Consider the following 23,040-nt stretch of genomic DNA (forward strand, 5'->3'; position numbering starts at 1 on the left):
TTCTTAGTGAAGTTGTTGGGCTGAATAATTAAAGGGTTTTTTATCTGCGCTGCTTTTGTGCTACATATATGCCTCTTGACCAAACCTCTCTTATTTTCTTCTACTCTGCTGTCTTGCAAATACGTGCTGACGTATCTCATTATACACTGCTTTTGTATTTCAACTACAAAATATTTGCCTTACATTAAAAAAAAAAAAGGATGTCAAAATCACCATTTTAATTTTTACTAAGACTATGAATTATAAATTCACTTTACTAGTGTGATATTATATTTCTGTACAAGTCATTTTTCAAAGTAATGTATGTCTTTCTTCTTTCTGTGTCCTCTGTGTGCTCACGTGTGTGCATGTGGTTTGTCTGTCTGTTGCTGGTGTTGGCATGTAACTAGGGAAGTGGAGCAGGCAGGTCTGTCAGACTTGGAGATCATCTCCCAGCCGGTGGAGGATGAGAACCAGTGCTTGGCTCCTCCAGTCCAGCTGGTGAGTTTTGGCTACAGAGATCTGCCCCTCGCAGCTCTGGACCTCTCGCTGGCTGGGTCGCAGCTGCTCTCCAACGCCGATGAAGATGAAAACAGGGAAGGGTGAGTGGAACTGATTTTGTATAGTGAGTTTTGTGTAATTTATAAGGTTTTTTTTTAACACGGATTACCTCTGTGACAGTGTGTGAGTGACACACTTTGGATCGTGTGTTGGTTATAATAATTTTCTTGGTGAATTCAGAGTAAGTTTTGTTTCTCTGAACAGTTTGGCAACAGGCAGGTGTGAAGGACAACACAGTGGGGATATTTTTTATAGTTTTTGTTGTTGTTTGAAGTGGCACAAATACGCACTGTCAGTCAGTGTTGAGCCAACAGATTGCTTCACCTTATGAATTTAGCTTTGTAAAGATGTCAGAATGCCTGACTTCCAAAACAGCTAAACATACTGCTTTACTGAAGCCCCACATCAGACATTGCTTTCTTCCTTACTGCTAGCTGATAATAATCTCCTCCATGCCTTAAACTTCATATCTACACTCACCTCTGAAAATATTTGGACTCTTTCTCTTTCTGCACACTTTATTGTGTTGTGAATTTCATTTCAAATAAATACAATTTGCATTTTTAGCTATCAACCTCTGCTCAGTAACCCATAATGATAAATGAGTGAGGTGGTTTTAGAAATGTTTAGCAAATTTAATAACCACCAGCTGTTACAACTATGAATCTTCCCCATCCAAACTCAAGTTTGGATAAGAAGTGTCTGTGAATAGCTATGTTTAGGTGAGCTCACAGGTATGCTCGGTGAAATTTAAATCTGACTTTTGGCTCTGCCACTCAAGGACAGTCAGAGACGTGTCCTGAAACCTCTCCAACATTGTCTTGGCTGTATGCTTTAATTCTCCGCTGTGCTGATAGGTGCATCATCACCCCAGCCTCAGTTTGCTGTGTGCTGCACCGTTCTTCAAGGATCTTTCTGTGTTTGACTGCATTTGTTTCCCCTTCAGTTCTGATGAATTTCCCTGTTCCTGTTGCTTACAAGCACCCTATAGCATGATGTTGCCACCACCATGCTTCACTGTAGGGATGTATCAGCAGGTGACGAGCAGTGCTGTGGGCTCACCTGACATGGTGCTTTGGGTCCTGGCAAAATAGCTACACTTTTGACTCATCAGATTAGATATAGCTTTTTCTTGTGCTCTTGCTGTCTCTTGGTCGTTACAATTATTGAGGCCACTGTCTCGCGGGAACACTCAGAGCTTTACAAGTCATTGTATATCATTGCCCCTTCTCTACCTCAGCACAGTTTTATTGTGGGGATCTACAGAGAGTTTATGCTTATCTTAATAGACACAATCAAAGCAATCTCCAAATCATTCTGTTTGCCAGAAATGGACTCCAGTCAAATTCTAGACACATGAACACTTTCTTAAGTAAAAGATTTCAGCTGTGTTTTTTTGTTAGTTTTTAAAAAAATAAATTTGCAAATATTTTTGAAACACTTCTTCACTTTGTCATTATTAGTTGTTGTAGACAAAACCCTGAAAACCCTTGGAAGATTGATTGGATTCATTCCTTTTGTGTGGCAGGTGTAAACAAAAGCGAACGGCATGTGGTTAAGAGTAAATGCCTAACTGCATTATACAAAAAATGATTCAGAGAAGTGAAATCACTGAAATAAATTAGTATTCCGAGCTCAGCATCCTTGCCCTTAGGTGATTACACTGACCAAAACATCAGACTAAAGAGCAAATAACAGCAGTGGTAAGTCAGTCATTCTTACCTGTCGTATCTAAGCATACAGCTCTACTATGGAGGTGCCCATGTTTTAAATTCTCCTGATAGTGGTAGGATTGAGGACCTGACTGATGCAAAGCAAACTTCATTGATCTTTCCACTGTCAGCAGTGACAGGGTTCAGGGGAAACTTAGACAGACAGCAGTGCACAGTCTGCATTGGTCTTTGCAGAAAATTCAAAGACAGTAGACAGAAAGGGTCAAGAAGTACATGAGCATCATAGACTGAGCATGTCAACTTTAAGGAGACTGAACATGATGGGAATATATCTAAACCTTTCAGCTCGCTGAATGGAAATGCAATCTGAATTGTCTTCTTCTCTGCTGGAGGTTTGATTGTAATGAAATAGACAGGAGAATAGTTTTTTTTTTTTTTTGGTGCAGAGCAAATAGCTATATTGAAAACATTGTTAAGAAAGTTCAGATTGAGTCCAGAAGATGTTTACGACTACCAGTGTCCAATAAGGACCTGTCACCGTAGAGTTATGAGCAAAAAGGTAGCGTGTGAGATAATCTGAGTGTATCATCTCACTTGAAAACAGGAAGAATTCAAGTGCAAAAATATAATGACTTTTTCCATTTACAGATAAGGTGGAAAACAAAACCAAGGTAGATAAGGTTTATGCCTGGTGCTGGAAATGTAGATTGTTTCCATCTATGTCAGAACTCAGGACATCTTCCACATTAATGAAGTAACAAGGACACATTTGTTTACTAGTTATGAAGGAAGAACTATTAAGCCTGTGAAAGAGTTTAATTAACCCAGATGATGTTAACATCTGTTTACCATGTGGCCTGGGTTACAAATTTGGTTTGAAAGACATGAACATTAACCAAGCAGGAAAGGTTAAGAAGTGTAATGTGGGAAAATTAGTTTGAAGTTTGATCTGTGTTAAGGGCTAAAAGTCATTGTATCTCAGGATCTAGTGCTTTGATTTTGATGATTCACTTTTAAAAAATCCTTTATTTACTAGTGGAGTATCTCTTTAATTCCTTCATATAAAGATAAGATATTATTTTCAATATGCGTTATTATTTACAGTTCATGGCTACAGTTGTATAGAAGTGTTTTACAAATGCTTTTGCTGTAAATATTTAGGAACTTACTACCATTTTTATTGAGGATGTTTCTATCTATCTATCGATCTATCTATCTATCTATCTATCTATCTATCTATCTATCTATCTATCTATCTATCTATCTATCTATCTATCTATCTATCTATCTATCTATCTATCTATCTATCTATATATATATATCTATATATATATATATATATATATATATATATATATATATATATATATATATATATACACATATATATGCACGTATCTGCAGTGCATATGTAGAGGGGTGTCAACATGGTCTTGACATGAACAATATCTTCCCTGGTAAGAAGATTATGATGGCTATCATGGAGCAATAGCAGCTTACAACATACATTTTTACAGTTCATATCAAACAGGAGCCACTATTCCCACAGGGAAACACTCATATTTACACACATGCACACGCCCCATCAGGCATGCATAAATGCCACATTGTATGCAAGATTATCATCCATCATGTGTTAAGTCTCCCTCCCCAAGTCCTTGACTCGCTGTCCCCGTTGCTCAGTATTACGTCCATTTATCATTAACTGACAACCTCGGGGTTGTCCAGCGTCCATAAGTTAACTGAGATCAATTCATCATTTCAGACTAAATATCTGCCCTCCTCCCCTTGCCTGCTGACAGTAGGAGCCTTTATTGTAAGTGACATTTTACAGTGCATGAGCCAGAAGCCGATACTATCACACACTTAATTTCTTGTAAGCCTTTTGTGCTCTCTAACTATACATGCCATCACATTTAATTACTTTATTGGGTCTCATGCAGTTGATCAAAGGCAGGTTGTTAAGGTTGTAATGCAACATGCTCCTAATTATTTCACAATGTTTCATCTTTGAAGTAATTTATTTAGACCTACAAATTATCACAGGCTTTCTTTACTGATTCTTCACTGAAGTTTTTAAAAGTTATTATTATTGCTTTTACGTCACCAGACAACATTGTTTAGTGCTCATAGTTTTCCCTGTAACTGGGATAAAAGTATGTTACACAGACAATAAAAACATAGAAAGACAAAATGGTGTAACAATGACAAAGTTTCTGCAAAGTCATTTCAGTCAAACAAACGGTATAGATAGAAACTGCTGATCACAGTCCTTGTTTTTTCTGCTTTAACATGATTGTGCGAAATGCTGGTGTGACATATGGATATGAGGTCACATCACAGCTGTCCTTTTGATTAGTCACAACTTTAACAGTTTTTTTTTTCACTGGGCAAAACCTGCTCACTGTCCAGTCTTTGCATTCTGTCCAGCAACTGTGACTCAAACCTGGGTCATAGTGGGAGCTCTCAGTAGGATGCACATAAACACCATAAGCTGTAGTACAGGATCCAACGCTCACATGCCAAATCCATACAAGCTACCTTGTCCAAGTACTCCGTTTGACACCAAATCAGGTCTCACTCCATTGGTTCCCTTCAGTTAGCCAGTCACGGCCAGAAACAGATGGATTTCACAGACGCACCGTCAACAGCAGGTAGTGCCGACACTCACACTGTGTTGATATTACAACCAGTACAAGCCTTGTGTGTCCTATTCCATATCGGGGCCAGTGGTAGCAGTGTATTTCCATCCCTATGCATAATGGATAGATGTGTCAATGTTTGCTGCGAATGTGCTTTCATGCCATGTGCTCGCTATCTGGGGTTGTTGGGAAACACTTTGGTGTACAGTGATGAATTATAAATGCAGTATTTCCTACTGTACCCCGCCCTGTGGCATACCTGTAAGGAGTTTCTTAAGACTTATCCAATAACTTAGGCCACAGTCCTGCTGTTGTTAAATAATCTCAAACTGAGACCCCCAGTCTGTATGAATGAGCTCTGGTCCGAGGGCAAGACGCTTTCTCCTTCCAGTCCAGAGGCTAAGAAACTGTAAAAACTCCTGCTATAAGAAGCTGTAACAACAGATTTAGCATACACTGTGGTGAAGGTTATTTTACCAGTGAGCTCAGTTTACTCAAAGTGCGCTCAGTGTGATGGGGTCACTATTTCATATTCAAGTCATTAGTGCAAAATGTCTGCCTGTAAAAATGCTGCCAGTGAGAGTTGTGAAAGTCATCATTCATTCTTTTAGCTTTAATGAAATTCCATTTAAATCCACCAGGCATGAGCTTCAGTAATGTGTATGTTACATCTTTACTATACCTTAAACGCTATACTAATCCACCACATTAATCAACATTAGCCGTCCTTGTGTCTGGCCTTATATTGGGAAGTTTCATTAGGATGCTCCCATACCTCTCCGTGTGTGATAAGAGAATCTCTGCTGTTTATAGTTATCACATCACAGCAGGTGTTTTTGCCGACTTATGAGATTTTTACACAGAGTTTACGACACTGCGATGTAGCGACAATCACCGCTAGAAGGCAAAAATGGAGGATAAACAGAGGCCTCTTCTGACATTAAGGCTACATCATTAGAACCGGTGGGATGTTGCATCTCATGAATGTGTCGCTCAGCCTGCTGCCCTCCAGGACCCAATTCTATTTTTTTCTGTGGATTTCAGCACAGCTGGGCTTTCGGTGATTACGCCTGTGCCTCCGTCTCCTCATTACCGTATCGATCTACCTCTCAAACAGACAGCGACCATTAGCCTCCTTAAATGACATTCAACAAACACCACGCCCGTGCACCATCATCATGTTTTACGACGGTCTCCTGCGGCAGTGGGCGGCTTTCTTGAATCAGCGTTTTCGCATCACCCACCTGTGAGTTGACTTTGTTGGGTCATAACAGTGTGTAAGCACCATCAAGCCCATATCTTATGTGCGCTTTCTGAATGCAAATGGGGAAAACCTGGAGCGCATCTAGCAGAGTGACCGATTGCTTTAACTCACCTTTAGGGAAATGGGCCAGAGGAAATGAGCCTTTTTTTTTTTTTTTTTTTATAGCCGTATGGGATGATGAAGTGTAGTTGAGAGGAGGAGAGACAGCGGCAGTGGGACGGCAATCCACAGCCATCAAAATAAAAATGTATGTGGGAGAGAAATCTGTTGGCTGCTCTGCTGACTCCACCTGGGAAAGTGGATTGCCCCACTACTGGCACCACACCCCCGCACACCCTTCTACTTCCAGCCTGCATTAGCTGGCTCATTGGCTTTCTGAGATAGTGAAGGAGCGTCATGGAGAAAGCTGTGCATGGGAAATGTTTAGGCCACGCTCCGTAGTGATGTTTGGCAAAACGAGAGCGTGCGATCCCGAAAGTGAGAATGTCACAACCACACTAGAGGCGTTTCATCAGCGTGGTGATGGTTCATTGGGTGAGGGGTGGAAGTTATTTTCACTGTCAGCAAAACTTTTCTCATCTACTCATTCCTAAAAGAAAGTAGGTGTTCTGGAGAAAATATGCAAACTAAACAGATGTGATTTCTCTTTTAAAGACAGTTTAATACACCTACTTGGAGTGTATTTTAAACTCATTGAACTAATCAGTTTTGTTGATAAGTCCCTGAAAATGAAACTCAAAGAAATGAAGAAAAAAAATCACTTATTTACATTTTGGGAGTAGGAGACAAAAAACAGGCTGATTTTTTTCCCCCCGCCCTCACGTATTTACAGATTATTTCCTAAACGAACAGAGCTGTGTGTTATTATGGTTTACCTGTGCTGTAAAGTTGCAGCGTGTTTCATAGCAGGAAGCAAGCAGAGGGGATTAATCAAGAGAAAGGCTCCTGTGTCAAGCTGCCACCGCGTGATGAAGCACCTACTGTCAGGCATGTTCGCATATCATAGCTTGGAGCCCTGTGAAGGTGGAGCTGACCTTACTGCTATCTCTCGTATAGTGCGCTGCCCTCACTTCACATAACGGCAAAGTAGTCACTCACACACAGCCCCTCATTCTGCTGGTCTTCCTTTCACACACATACAGTATATTTTCGCATGCATGAACAGAAACACAGCCCATAGAGGATTTATACACTGAGAAAGAGAGAAGGGGGGGAAACAAGGCCAGGCCTGAAAAGCTTTCTCACTGCACTGCGTAGTGGCTGTTATCTAATCCTCTGTAATCATGGTTCACTTCATATTCCAGTTTATACTGGGCTGTCACACCTCATTAGGAACAATAGTGCTCCTTCATTGATGCTTCTGCACATTTAGATAGGCTCCTCTTTCCCTCTCTTTCACCACCTTTCTATGTTTTTCTGTATCTGTCCTGATTTTGTGTGTGTGTGTGTGTGTGTGTGTATTCTCGCTTCTCCTTCACTTTCTTACTCGCTTATCTTCACCCTCACTGTCTCATCTTTTTCCATCTTTTTCTGCCCTCAGTTTCACACAAAGTACGCCTTCCCATACCGAATACCAGTCTGCAGTGTAACAAAGCTAAATGCCAAAAAAAAGGCAACCCGTGGCTTCTTATCACTGTAAATCAGGCTTCACACACTTGATAGCACATTGCACTGACCAAAGCTACCAGAGGCACCTTCTCTTTGAGCCTGCAGGAACCTCCAGGTTCATGGTTCTGTGGTGAAGGGTGGAGGAAGGTGGACAGGTTGGAGATTTCCAGCTCCCGTTTGCTGTATTGTTGCCTAACAGAATGTTCCTATCAGGAGAGAAGTGGGCGACATTGTGGGAGGTGGTTGTTCTAGCTAGCATCAGGGGGCAGTTGCAGTGTTAGCAGTTTTGGCGCCATGGTAAGTGGAGTGTAGTTATTATTAGAGTTGGGCCCATCCATCTTCCTGTCTAGGAAAAATGCTGGGAGGACCAAGGTGGCGTGGGCTTGTGTTCAGCACTTTCATGGCCGCCCACTCTCCCCCTAGTCATCAAGCTGCTTTTGTTTGTTTGCTCACTTCTTTTTTTTATTTAGGTTGAAGGGTTCTTTTGGTGCATTTCAGCTATTTGTGTAGGCTGCTGCTGGTGTGCGACTTTGTCGGGTGTAACAAAGAGCGTCAGGGAGGAGGAGCTGGAGGGCAGGGCCTCATCCGTGGACTGCACTAATGGTTTAAACTGGCAAGGAGATAGTCACCGATGATAACGGGGTGAATCATGAAAAATACCCTAAGACTTCAAAAGTAGGTTTCCGTACTTCTGAAGATATCAAACTTGGAACTGATCAGAATGAAATATACATTTTATTGTAACCCTCTAAGCGAGCAAACAGAAAGCATGTAGGGAGACAAACTTTTTGTGGGCCACCTGCTCTACACTGATGATTTTAACTATATTTAAAAGGCAAATAGAATATGGACCTTCAACTTAAATACCATTTACCATCCACTACGGTGCCTTTTAGCAAGGCCCTCTTGGAGAAAAGCTGCAACAATACCTACTTAGTGCCTGGAGATATATTTCTGCCAACATCTGAGGTCTAACATGCACATAAAGAATCATAAATGAAGTTCATAGAGATGATAAGGGATAAGGGGATTTAGCTCAGTTTATTATTGTCTGAGAACAGGGGACCTGGACAAAAAAAAAAAAAGCGCACTGTAAAAATATATTAAGATTCAAGTTGCCAGACGGGCTCAGCAGACCACCCCAACCCACGAACTGCAATTACAAATGCACACCTGAGCAGTGGAATGTTGTCACCTCCCATCCCAGTGATGGGCGTGTGGTTGCCAGACGCTGAGACAGAAGCATATGTTGCTGATATGACTGGTCCAAATGTGCAAGGAGTCCAGGGTTAGGTACCAACACCAGATGGTTCATCTAAATCTGTAGCAAGCAAGCAGGGGGAAAAGAGGAAAAAACAAGCGCTCCTACCCTTTGCCACCCACCAGCTCCAGGCTAAGGGTCCCAATGTTCTATTTTGGAAATAACTGCTGGCCCATTTGCAAGTTTTAGAAAGTGGTTGACGAAGGAAAATAAACACGACCCGATTTATACAATCACAACCAGCTCTGGGATGATTTTGTGGTTCATCTGGTTGTGAGACTTGAGGTTTCATAACATCAGCTAAACTGTGACTGTTTTGCATATTAGGGGCATATAAAGCGTGCCATATTATTTCCAATTTAAAAAATATCCTTAGAGTGTTTCATGATTGCATGAAAGGGACAGTAAATGAAAGTTCATTAACCTGAATTTAAAGATATCCGATCACCTTCCCTTTGAGTTGCTTTACTTTCAGAACACAAACTTGAGGAAGCATTTACTGAGACGACTACATTTGGATTCCACTGCATTTTTACTTAACATGCTTCAACTTTGTTAGAAGAGGGGAAAAAGAGGTTAAATGTTAGAGTCTTTCTTTTTGGAATAATGCATTCTCTGAAGGCTTTTGCCTGGTCGAGCCAATTTGGCCTGATTTAATTAGAGAGCACGGGAAGTTGTCTGAGACAGCGACTAGGGAGTGACTGGCCTCCCTGTTATCTCCCAGGCTTCTTAATTCTTCTGCCACAGGGATGGCTGCAAGCCCATGTAGTGTAGGAGCTAAATGTTCAGCGTTTGCCAAATAGCTGTTTTCTGTCAGTCTTGAGGACAAATGAAAATGATAAACCTTTATGTCAGAGATGCCTCAAGATACAAATTTTTTTCAAAAAATTGTGCCTTTATTTAAAGCAATATGTGCTCAGATGATGAACTGTGTAGTGTACCATCCCCCTACACTGCTCTTATTCCTGTAAATATACCAATAATTTACCAGCTAATTAGGCCTGACACCTTAGCTACTGTATATTGACATGAATTGATTGACTTAAGCTTTGAAATCAATAATTGGCCAGTACATTTGTCATTAAGAACAACATTTCTGCCACAAAGATCTCTAGTTTTGATATCCAAATCTATAAATCCACACACAGCATTGCAATTTAATGGGAAAAAAACACATTAGTGGCACACATTCACATTAATTTTTTTTAAACATCTGACAATCCACAAGCTGCAAAGTTGCAATACTGATAATGTAATAAAATAACTGCCCCAAAGAAATAAATGGGCAGCCAATGTGTAACCCCTATACTCACATCCATACATTACCATCAGAGAGAAAGAGCAGACTGGTTAAAATTCAGAGGTATAGCATATACTTATTGAGCCCGGCTTGAAGGCCTTGGTGCAGATATAAGGAGGTTGGTCTCTGTATTACAAGATCATTTCTCTGTCAAAGAACAATAATAATTCTAACCTCTTTCTTACATACGAAAATAATTCCAAGCACTAGTGTGTTTGTGTGTGATTATGAAAGATGAGTTTTCTAATGATACAAAACTCATAATGGGAGCCAGAAAATTTCAGGTTGGACTATCAGGGTTAAATCTTCTAAGAAAAATCACTCTCAACATCTTTTGTTGTTGATGGTTTCTTTGAATAAATCTTGAGTTCAGCAGGATGCACTGAGAATTTGATACGCCTTGATTGTACTGCATATTTGGTTGCTCTTTTCTAACGCACTCAAATCCCGGAGGGCATGTGTTAACCATCAAATCCATCAAGAAAATCTTAGACACTGCAAAATTTAAAGTTTCCATCAAAGATTGTTCCATTCATTACAGCTGCTATAGAACACCTGAACCACATATTCATTTAGATCTGTTCCCCTAAAAATATCTGAATGTCTTGCTTTGAAAGCTGCATGTACAGCATCATTAGTCTTTCCTATCCATGAAGTCAAAATATTGTTAGCCTTTGTTTGCCGCATCTTAAATAAGTGTTGAAATGACTACTGAAATCCGACATCCATAACTATCTGCAATCTATGCTGATCGCGGCTTGTTCTGATTGGCTGCACACATATCAGTGCACACATGCTCACACAGAATACAGAATACACCCAGTGCAGGCACACACATACACACTGACCTTCCTGTCCCCTTGTAACATACAAATGAGTCTTTCCCCAGCGCTCCCACAGGACTGCAAGGGAAAGCTGAACACCAGTTGCCCTTGTTCGTTGTGTTGTGCACACAAGGAGCTGCTCACAGTGAACTTAAGCCTCTAGCTGCAGGTTCACTATAATCTAAAATCTTTCTCGTAGGGTAACGTCAAATGTGATGCCTTCCAGCATCATGGTTTGAAGTTATTTTAGTCCCTGCGTTTTGGGTACTCCTTTTTAACCTTCACTGTGATGCTGAGGGAAGTACGGCACAAAGTGAATGTTAGGTACATAGAATATATCTACATGTAATTACAACTAGCTGCTGCTACATACATATATGATGACACTCTACACATGACTGAAGGCACAAAATCTGAAGCCACTTTTTTTAAATGAGTAAAAAGTTGTTTAGTGTAAAAAAAATGTTCCTCAAATGTACAACATTAGATTTTTTAGTATGAAATAAATCAAGACAGAACTGCTGTTTGTAACTTTAAAAAGCCAACAGTCATGGACAGATTATGAGACAGTTGGCCTGTCTGGTCGACGAGCTGTTTTTGTAGTTGCTTTACACTGTGTCCATTTGTAACCTCTTTGTGTACTTTCTGTAGCCATTTTGTAGATTTTTTGGCCCTTTGTTGGTGGTTTTGTGTCATTTTGTGGTTGTTTGATTGACTTTCCAGCAAGAAGTGGTGACAGTCACTTCATGCTGACGTTTTGATGCCACCATTATGGCCAAGTGTCAGTTCCAGTAGTTTTCATGAATGAGACTATTGATGCTGAAAATCTGCCTTGGATGCTTGCTTTTAATATTTGGAGTAAATAAGACTTGTAAACTGTCCTTTACAATGGCGTTCTGTCTGACTTTGATTGCATTAAAATTGGGTCTAGAATGACAGTGAATACTTAAGTTTTACATTTTTCTTCATTGGCATTTGAAAGATTGCAATCATCTTTAGCTTAATAGCTGTTGTTGCTAGCATAGCTTTTTAGTGAGTTTAAGATGTAATTCAGTAATTGCAAAATAAATGAATATTTTGAATGAATTATTTGCCTTCTTGACACTATTGCTGATGTAACATAGCAAATAACTAAAAAGATCCTCATATAGCTTTTCAGCTATGGCCAGAATCGAAGTTCAAAAAGACAACAACAGCTGTTCTATCTTTCTGCAGAGGTCAGTAAGTTGTCTCTGAGATCTGTATATTGACTCCAGGTCAGGCATTTTCAGTGAGCTGCTGCAGGAGTTTCGGGGCCTCCCTCTTCTTCGCTGATGTGTTGTGATCAATGGTGCACAGGCAGTGGTAATGGGGAACCTTTCAAATGTAAAATTAATTACCTGCAATCTGACAGCATCAAGAAAACTCAGCATGTATTTTATGCTTAGTTGGTACTCCCCCTATGCCACGCTTGCTTAGTATCAAGCTTTGTGCATATGTGTGTGTCTGCGTGTGCGTGTGTGTGCAGTGGTTATTAATATAAGGATCCTGCTGGAGACACATTTGTTTCTAGGAGACGATGGGATGCAGCTTGTTGGCTTTGCCGTATTTGTCAGGTGAGACCGAATTTGCCATCAGGGGACTCTGATTTTGCTTGAAAGGACACTCATAATCTTTCCTTCAGTAAGCAAAGGGAGTTCTCACACCCATCCCTTCTCTTTTGCTCTGTTAAAACCAAATTCCATAACAAGCAAAGTGTTTCTTGTTGTTTAATTGTATTCTCAGCGGTTTTACATAGTCCTTGTAGCGCTGTCTATAGCGGGTTATGGTTTAATGCAAACATAATTGAACAAAAATGAACTGTTAATGATAATATTTTGTAATTTTCTGCTCTGTAACTCAGGAAGTCTGTGTCCAATCACTTAAAAGAAGCATTTTTTTTGTCCCCCTGCATGCAATACATTTGACATTTGGCCAGTTGTTATCATGCTTTTCTGTTTCTGCTGCTACTTTTTGAGTCACTTTCCCACCTGTGGTTGTTAAAAATGTCCCAGTGCACCTTTAAATGAGTCAGTGCTAAGCAGGATTTTGTTTTGATGCTGTGACTGGCAGTTTAGGTTACCACTAAAATCAATTTTAAGAACAAACATTATTACCATCCTCTGCACACATGCTTGGTCCTCAGAGGATGAAAACTACCAACTTTTATGACCCTCTGCTGTTCTGTGTTTAGTGCTGAGTATTTTTAATTTAGTGCTACTAAGCAAAATCATCATTCTCACATGCTAAACGAAGACAATGAATATGGCAAACATTAGGTAAACAAGTATGAAGTAAATAAAAGCAAACCATAAAATTCTGGATTTAATGAACACAATGCAGAGTTTGTTCTCTCTTTTGCTCTCTCTTTGTCAGTATGGGTGTGAATTTTTTTCATCCACCGGGGTCACATTTTCAGCACAGCGACACAGCAAGAAGTGTTGAGATGATCTCATTTAACTCCTATATTCACAGTTGCACTTCTCCTCCCTAGAACAGTTGTCATCACCGGTTTCAAAGCAGCTCAGGTGATTAGCCAATAATAGAACTCAAGTCAAAGAAGTGAGTAAAAATAAAAATCAAAACAGGTGTTGCCCCAGTTCATTAAACCAACTGACACTGATGCATCATCAGCAATCAGTTTGTTGAATGCTAGAATATCAATATGTTATATTGTGGCAATATAGCAGATCAATCCATCAGGTCACTGTGAATCCTCAAAGAACTTCAGTTACAGCAGCACCTTTATAGAAAGCTTTTTTTTTTCACTCACAGCATTAATATTTTGCAGATATGTCCATGTATAAAGATAGACTTTTTTTTTTTTTTGAAATTCTTTTTTTTTTTATTGTGATTTCACAGGTCCATACATTTAATGAAAACATAAATCATACATCTCATTTAGATATCTTATATCCTACTACAGCAGCTCAATTTGAAATAACCAAGACTTAGTCAGCAATACAGAAACATGTAAGGACCAATAAGGCATTCAATAATATAACTGTATAACCATTTTTGAGTATAGTAAAATGAAAACATAGAATGAATGAAATGGGGTAAACATCCCTGACCCATAAAGCCCTCTGTTTGAGGAAATCTAAGATACCCACTAAAACAAAACCAATCTGGAAAAAAAATAAATAAATAAAAAAGGGGACACTAAAATCGATTTTAGACAAATGATGGTCGTATTGGCGTGACATATCTTATCCATCTCTCCCATCTATTCGAAAAAATTTCCTGTTTCAGTCTCAAAGCAAAGGTAATCCTCTCCATCTTAAATATATCATAAATTATGTCAATCCATTCTTTCACAGTAGGTTTTCCAGGTTTTAACCACCTTCTCGTAATAGCTTTTCTGCTAGCAGCACTTAGGATCTGAAATAAGTATTTGACATTATTGGAAACATTTTCTGATGTAATAGCACCTAAATATAACAACTCAAATTTAAACTGAATGTCCATCTGGAAAACACTCTGCAAAACTCTATGTACCTCCCGCCAAAATGGAACTAATGATGCACAGGACCAAAATATATGAAAATGGTTTGCTTCAAGGCATCCGCACTGCCGCCAGCATACAGAAGAATTAGTGTAGTGCCTCTTTTGAGCTGGAGTGATGAAAAATCTTGTAAGGGTTTTCCAGCAAAACTCTCGCCAAACACCTGAGCTTGAAGTTTTCCATTGTATCTCACAAATATTTTCCCAAAATTCGTCCTTTAAGACAAGGTTCCCTTCCTGCTCCCATTTTTGTTTTATGTACATTGAACTTTGCTTTATTTGTTGTAACCCCTTGTAGACCTTTGAGATGAGTTTCTGGTTAGAGCCATTACAATAAGCATCCATATACACTTTTAACAGAATATTGTCCCAGCCTGATTGTGAACATCCCCTCTGTATTTGGATAATATAATGCCGGAGCTGAAGGTATCTGAAAAAATCCTCTTTGTCCAAACCAAACTGTTCCTTCAGATTTTGGAAACTATTCATTGTCCCTTTATGTAAAAATGTACAGTATGATGTTAAGCCTTGTGCTCCCCATCTTTCAAATCTTGCGTCCCACTTTTTAGGTGAAAAATCTGAATCAAATGCAACCCATCTCAAGACCTTCACCTCTTCTTTCAAATGATTTTGAGCTACTACCTTGTTCCACACCTTAAATGACAAACAAATCCAGGGGTTACCCAACGCATTCAAATTATCCATCAGGCCCTTGTCTCCAATTGCAGCCTGTATTGGAAATTCTTCTGATAATGCACTTTCAATCTCCTTCCACCTAGCACAATATTTTGGGTTGCATAAGCAAATTAATGGCCTTAACTGAGCAGCAATATAATAATCTTTTAAAGATAGACTTTTTTCTGAGTTTTTTTTTTCATTCGGGTGATTCATTTTCTTGTCAAGTGCAGATGAATTGGAATATGATATTGTCTAAATAGAAACCAGAATGGAATTCTGAAGCATTCAGTGTGCAGCAGTGATCCAACCCTTACAAAATGATATGATATTAATATTTTTTTCTTTAAAGTAGGTTATTAACAACAAGTAATTAACATTAAAGGATACTTATCTTGTATTCTGTCCTGAGAAGGTGGGCATGATGGTTTTCTTCATTGTGAATTTAAAACCTCACAACTCAAAAACTGTCATTTTATCAGGACTTTCTTTGTAAAAGAATAGAAACATGCATAAATTGACCCACATTTGTCCTTTCTTGAGCTCAGTACCAGTCCAGACCTTAATGTATGTGCATTTTTTTAAACTGACATATATTTGCTGATAATAAACCAACATGGCATAAAAAGAGGAAAAGTAAACAAACAGAAAAGCCAGTGAGAGTTAGAAATAAAGGTCTTATTCTCTAATGCTGTGTATTGGACAAATGGTGAATAAATGTTTAAGCAATATCTCCCTCCGCTGCAGTGGAGTACTTTATCTGATGAGACCATCAGGTGCTGTGAGTCTGACAGTCCCAGTGTTTGGTGGCTCACTCGACATGCTCGTATTGATCACTTTAGCTGATTTAATCTCCCACCTCTGTTTCCCCGTCCAGCTCCACTCAGTCTCACCGGCAATGGGAAACACTGACAGCTATATCAGCCCGCTAAACACACACACTGGCTTCAGAAAGGATGAATAGAAAGACGGAGTGGATAGACAGAAAAAAGCAGGAGAGATAAAAGCAAAAAGCAAATGCAGAAAACCCTCCATGTTCATGTCTCAAAAGTTCACTAAAATAACAATGACAAAGTTACTGTTATTTGATAAATCAGTATTAGGCTGTAAAAATCTGTAGAGCCAAAGCCAGTCTGAAAACAACCAGTTTGAGAGGTGACCTTGTCCGCTGAGCGTGTTTGTCTACTAGTGACTTGGGCCAGGTGGTTCTGTCAGACTGTCAGGGCCGACTGGGTCAGAGAAACAACATTTGCTACTGTTCTGTTGCTTTAATAAGACTCATTAATATACTGCATGTGTCACCAGCAGCATCAGACTGCGTCCCCTCTGGGCTGGGCTAGTTTTGGCCGGACATGAAGTAAAGGACACATGCACACGTTCCCTGAATTCATCCTATTTGTCATACGTATCAAAGCTGAGTCTCATACTGCCTGCGAACTCATGTCCTGTGTTCATTTTAGTGCGTGGCTGATGCATCGGCTCATGCGATGCATTTACCCTGTAAAAAAAGAAGGTGCATTATCAATGCGGGGCAGATTATAACTCAAGTTTATTGCCTTGTTGACTCACTTTAATAACCTCAGATGACAGATTTGATCTTGCATAGGATGGATAGGATAACACCATGAGCAAGTGAGGCACTGGGTACTAGATATTGTGATTAAAGGGACAATTTTTGGGTAGATTGGACTATTTTGTATCTTATGAGTGCCTGTGTGAACAGATGCTGTATCATGAGTTTAGCACTTTTTTATGTTTATTGGAAGAAACTCCACAAAAACACGGATCTACAGGAAGTTTTTTTGTTTGTTTTTTTAAACTTTACTTTCCAAGGCTAAGATAAGAGGCCCGATATCGCTCTCATGCCTATATGCTAAATATTGAGCTGAAGCAAATGGCCTGTTACCTTATACCTGAACACAAACACAGGGAATCAGGGGGTAAACCGCTAGAGTTTTGAAAGGAATCTGTCTATCAGTAGCTCTTAAGCTCAGCAACAAACATGTATGTGCTCGACTATTTATTGACCAGGAGTGGTAAAATCCTGAGGTTCTGGTGGCAAGGCTCCAAGGGGCCACTGCCAAAAAAATGCCCTCCGAAATCATTATATCTGTACCATTTTACTCCAGGATGTGTGGAGAAGGCAGTGTTTAGACCCTTATGTAGCTCATGACCTTAGTGTGTGTCCAATATCCTGGCTTTGGTCCTATGCTGGAGCTACGGAGGGGAAAAGAAAATCACTACGAAAGTGGAAGCTCCCTTTAAGTATTTCTTCCGCTGGAATCATTGTGATCGGCTTCACTATGGATCCATTAAAGCTTGAGGAGAATGTACCCTTTATAAAGTTTGTGAAGATTGTATTTCACTTTTTTACTACTTCCACTCAAAGACTTTTATTGTTCTGGTAATTTTCGTTTCCCTTATTTTTGCTTCCTTGCAGCAGTTGAATGAAGCATAAAATCATTTGATATAAGATGCACTTTGATGGACTATTTAATCAAATGGTGGAGGTTCGCTAAACCATAACCTCTGGAAATTGAGTTTGTTTGAACCAGTGAAATGTTTGGATGACTCAAAGGCATGGAATTACCAAAGCGCATTTTCTTTGGTCTAAAAAAATATTCCAGAGCTACCCTATGGTCTTTTTTGCAATACCTGACTCAACAAAACCATTTTGATGTACTATTTATATTTGATTTTTTACAAAGTGCTCTCACAGTAGTGAATAGTCATAATGGATGAATTTGACTCTAATGTGAGCTTTGCACTGCTGGGAGTAACAACAACTCTTTGAAGGTTAGAGAGGGTTATAAATGGAGTTTGACTGGTACAGTAGAGTCTTTTAGAGAATATTAGTGGAGAATGTAAATGAGTGACTCTCCTCATATTTATATACAAAAAAAAAATTTCATTCATTTAAGTGCTTACTTAAGTAAAACCAAATTTAAAGTAAAGCCAAAAATAATGTGTTTAAAAATATTTAAGATTGTTTTATTTGCTGTGTCAGATCATGCCATATATCAATGCAAAAATAACCTTCAGTGTTAAAATGTTCAAAATATTTGATCCCTTTATTGTGTTGTACAAAACCTACACTGTAGTTCCAGATATTTGTACTATCTGAGCTAACCCAGAGACACTTACCTTCAAGGTATTCAACACCAGCTGCACCAAAACAACAACAAAGCAACTACATAAAGTAGACCACTGTTTTGCTTCAGGTGCCCAGGTGTTCTGGCACGTAGACTGGTACACATAATGGCACGATACCTGGCATCCTCACAGTCTTGCTGCGACTCTGGTGGAGCAGATTCTACACCATCTGGAGCTCGCACACTTGTGCCACCCCACCCAAAGCCAAGAAGATGATTGCTATCAGCATGATTACATCTTTATTAGATTAGCCGTGCATTGTTTACAGACTTGCGGCTCTACACATGCCAGGCTTGAGCGAATACTACTCTCTGAGAAACCAGCGGGAGGGTGGAGCGATCAGCTCAGCAGCTGCTGAAAACATTTCCCTTATTGCTACATAAATGCATTACTGTGGGAGGAAATCATAAAAAGCGGGCCTCAGAAAAATGTTTTCATTCAGTTTTTCTGACGCTTCTTCATCAGTGATACCAATTTTCCAGTAGAAATGTGAACTTTTGACGTTTCTGCTTGATCAAATAACTAAAGAGGCTCACATATGAAGTCAAAAAGACACATGTGTGGCCTCTTCCACTGAATGAGCCAGAGAAAATGTGAAACACATGCGGTGGTGACACGTAAACAGTCTGAACCCTCCTGGGATAGTTCTGCCGCAGTAAACTACAGTAAAAATTTCAGGTTCAAGAGTAATTTGCTATACTGGGAAATAGACATGAATGTACAGTAAACTATATGCTTTCTTTGAACTACAGGGAGACAAAGTAGACTTTTATTCTGGTTAAACTAGTTTCATTGCAGTACTCTTGGAGTTAATGCTGCATTTGTATCCTCCCATTCAAATGCAGCCTTTCTTTAATAATTTCAAGAATACAACACATCTTCATCCAGAATTTTAAAACAGAGGAAGTGATGACTTTTTACAGACTAAAGTTTTTAAACTGATATAACTTTGAAAATCTTCCACGATGAGTGCAGTAAATCAGTTTAGAAGCCGCAGTGAAAATGGAGCCATTTTGCCACCATCGCTGCTCATATTAGCGCCACGCCAAGGAATGAAGACATGATCAGAGGAGGGAGACGCTCTGCCAACGTCTGTCTCTTCCCTGCCAGTGCATGGGGAGAAGGGAAAGGTAGCTGGCAGAGCCAACTTTCCATTCCAGCTGGAGAGCTGGTGAGAGGCATTGTTTCTCTCTGCTCCTACTGTCAGCTCTTGTAGTAGTTGATCTGTATGACCATCCCACTATTTCAAAATAGCACTGAGCCATTTTGCCAGACACCTTAATGGCCTAAATGCTGGATTAGCATCAAAAATGAAGCTCAGCCTTAAAAATGTTCACCGACGATTTTCTTTTCAATACGGAGTAGATTATGTGATTTTCAATCAGACAAAGGATTCTGAATCTTTGAGACGTTGTGAATGATGTTTTATTCAAAACACATTTTCTTTAGCTAAACAAGCAGTATGTAGATTCATGGATGGATGTGAATTTCACTAGTATTTTTGCTTTTTATTCAACAGTAATACTTCTGTCTCAGGCCACTAGTTTTACAAAACGTGAAATCCTTCCAGCATCCTCTACAGTGACTCCCTTCATGCCATGTCAAAGGGAGTTCATCAGTATTCCAATCACACTGCTGATGATCAAGTCACTAGTTCACAGAGCTTCGCTGTCCTTTTCTCTGTCAATGCTGTCTCTGACCACACTCTGCTCTGGCTGTGACCTGCCTGGATCCAAACAGACGTCACCTTTAGGAAGTGTAAACTAACACCCTCTGTTGGCCAGTTCAGGGAGTTCAAATATCCACATCAACCCACTGAAATACTGTCCAGCATTTTATTGGGGCAATCGGTGTATTCATGGAGAAATCCACTGTCAATAATGACAATTTAAAATGTATACATGTGCTGTGAAGCATAATTCTCTATTCAGGAGTCGCATTTCAGTAAAGTATTCTGTTCTGTTCCGTATAAAGAGAAAGAAAACCTTTAGGTCACACAGCATAATTTTTTTTTACAGCATAAAGGAATAAATATATGCAGTAAAAGCATCATTTTACAAGTGTTTGCAAGCTTCTGACTGTAGTCCTACCTCTCTTTTGTATGTAAATGAACCAAAAAGAAATTAAAAAATTTTATTATACATGCTGACAGAAATTTATCTCAAATAAAAACGCCCACCTCCTTCTTTCTCCTCTCTGTAGGTCCAACTGGCTGAAGCCGTGCTGTGGCCGTCGGGTGGCCCTGTGGCAGGTCTGCCTGCTCAGCGCCGGCTTCAACTGCATCCTGGTGGCCTGCGTTATCCTGGTGGTGCTCTTCCTGTCTCTGGAGCTGCTGATAGACACCAAACTCTTACAATGTAAATAGTACACATTTGTTTCTCCTATTTCAACCTGTACTGTTGTTATAGAGGTGTCTGCTGAGCCTGCATATTCTTCTCCATTAATACACTGCGTGACGTTCGTAAGACACCTGGGAGGCTCACAGTGCAGCACGCAGCAGCAGCTCCACTGGAGCGGCGGGAAGTTAAAGTCTTTAGTGTCCTTGAGCATTAAACTGAATCTTTATTAACTCCACTGGTGCTTGCTCCTGCTTTGTGCCCCATACCTCCCGACAGGATCACATTGAGAGAATTTATTTTCAGGAATGAAATGTGTGCGTTTCTTCTTCCTATTCCACTGTCCTTCACCTCTACATACCTACATAGTTGGCATTGCTATATGTGATATGTACTTTCTTATGTTATGGTCTACAAATGGAGATTTAAGATGTAAATAATGCCATTTAAGTGGTTAAAATTTGTTTCATTTTCGCCAGTTCCAACATTTGAAAGATCATTCCATATTGTTACATTAGTGTTAGTATGAAAAAACATATGATGTAAATATGGTAAAGTTACAGTACTATTATTTTAAATACTTCTGTACCTTCACTTTGTTACTGCATGTTTTTACACATATATATATACTTTTGCTGAATTAAAGCAGCAAAGCACATCTTCCACCACTGTCAGTATGTGTATAAATGTGTGCAAATGTTGCAGTGTGTGTAAAATTATGTGCATTGACTTGTAATGTTCCGAGTATTGGGCAGTAACATATTGTAGACTGTATACAAATAATTTATAGAAGTGTAACTTTGTATTTCATCCCTCATCCTATTTCACTACCACAAATTGTAAATTGTATTATTGCAATGGTATACCTGAAACGATGTTCATTCTTAAGAGTCATGTGGAGGCATCCCTGCTGTGTGCTGGTAGAACTGGATGGTAAATGGTTGTGATGAGGAGTGATGGAGTGAAGTGATAATGAACCAAGTCTCCTGTCAGTGGCAGCAGGCACACATCCCCATCGATTACTGGCCAGCATCCAGCTGAGATGATACCCAAGTCTCGCTACAGGGACTGCAGGACTCTAGTCACTTTAGATCTATTGTAATCTAGTTCTTAGCACACTGTCAGTCCCGCAAGACAAAGAGTGGAGTAGGCAATAAGGCAGGGCAGAGCAAGAGAGAGAGTGCACAGACATTTTAATGGTGTAGAATATAAGTAGAAATGGGCACTGATGGCTAATGGATGGATTCTGACATGATGGCAACATCTAGTGTGGCAAAAGTTTACTTGTTTGATTTTTTTTTTATATCTATGTTCATTCAGTAAGTTTTCTTGCAGGTTACAGTGTGCTCCTTTTCAACTCTGCAAATTAACATTCATGCCCTTTCCTCCCCCAACAGTTTCCAATGCGTTCCAATTTGCCAGCATTATCCACTGGATCAGCCTTATCATCCTGTCACTCTTCTTTTCAGAGGTAAGATGTGTATGTTTTTGAATGTATAATTTTTTATTTTTGATTGCATCATTCATGAAAAAAATCTTCCTTCATGTGGTTCTCATTCTGTTCTTTTCCTCTCCCTCTGCTCTTGATCTCTTAAGATGATGTTATATATTCACGGGAACATTTCAAGGGCGCAAAGGCACTGACATGTCACATTTATGTTTCATTTGTAATTGAATTAAACCCACTAAACTTTCTTTAACTGTAGATAATGTCTTATCTCCAGCATTGCAAACCTGGTGCAAGCCTTAGGGAGCTAGAGTAGGTGGTTGCTGCCATTTCATTTTCATTATTGTCCTGTCTATTGTCTTGTCAGGATTAAGCCTTAGCTCCATCAATGCTACCTGGAGGCTTGATGGCTAGAAAAATGTCTATCATTTGAAACATAACTGTAAGTATCTTAATAAAAATTAAGCCATTGTTTGATAAAAAGTAATGTCTTATCATTGCTATGGAATTATGAAAAACAAAATGGAAAGGGGTGAATTTGGCCCACAGGCCTCCACTCCAGTGCAAACCAATTACCCTGACAGCCTCAGCCCCAATGCCCTAAACCAAACATTAATTACAAGTGAGCTAGCAGGAGCAATAATTAAAGCTGAGCTTAATGAGCAGTGGGGATGGGGTTACAGTGATGTGATCCATCCAAACACCTCACCCACCGACATCATCAAAGAAGAGTCAGCTGAGAGTGGTGTTAGATAGATGTGACATATCACCAGCAGGTCCCTCTGCACCAATCAG

The 23,040-nt window shown here is 39.6% G+C and overlaps 1 protein-coding gene across 1 annotated transcript in view; it reads left to right on the top strand.

Moving 5' to 3' along the window:
- The window catches only part of LOC111582592 (transmembrane protein 266-like), a 48,510-nt gene that overhangs the window by 12,570 nt on the left and 12,900 nt on the right, over nt 1-23,040 (top strand). Inside the window, exons 3-5 of the mRNA XM_023291344.3 lie at nt 390-581; nt 20,665-20,819; nt 22,196-22,269. Of these exons, the coding sequence (XP_023147112.2) occupies nt 390-581; nt 20,665-20,819; nt 22,196-22,269 (421 nt within the window). The remainder of the gene's footprint in view (nt 1-389; nt 582-20,664; nt 20,820-22,195; nt 22,270-23,040) is intronic.

This window comes from Amphiprion ocellaris, chromosome 1 (assembly GCF_022539595.1).
Source record: "Amphiprion ocellaris isolate individual 3 ecotype Okinawa chromosome 1, ASM2253959v1, whole genome shotgun sequence".
In the NCBI taxonomy this organism is placed as follows: domain Eukaryota; kingdom Metazoa; phylum Chordata; class Actinopteri; family Pomacentridae; genus Amphiprion; species Amphiprion ocellaris.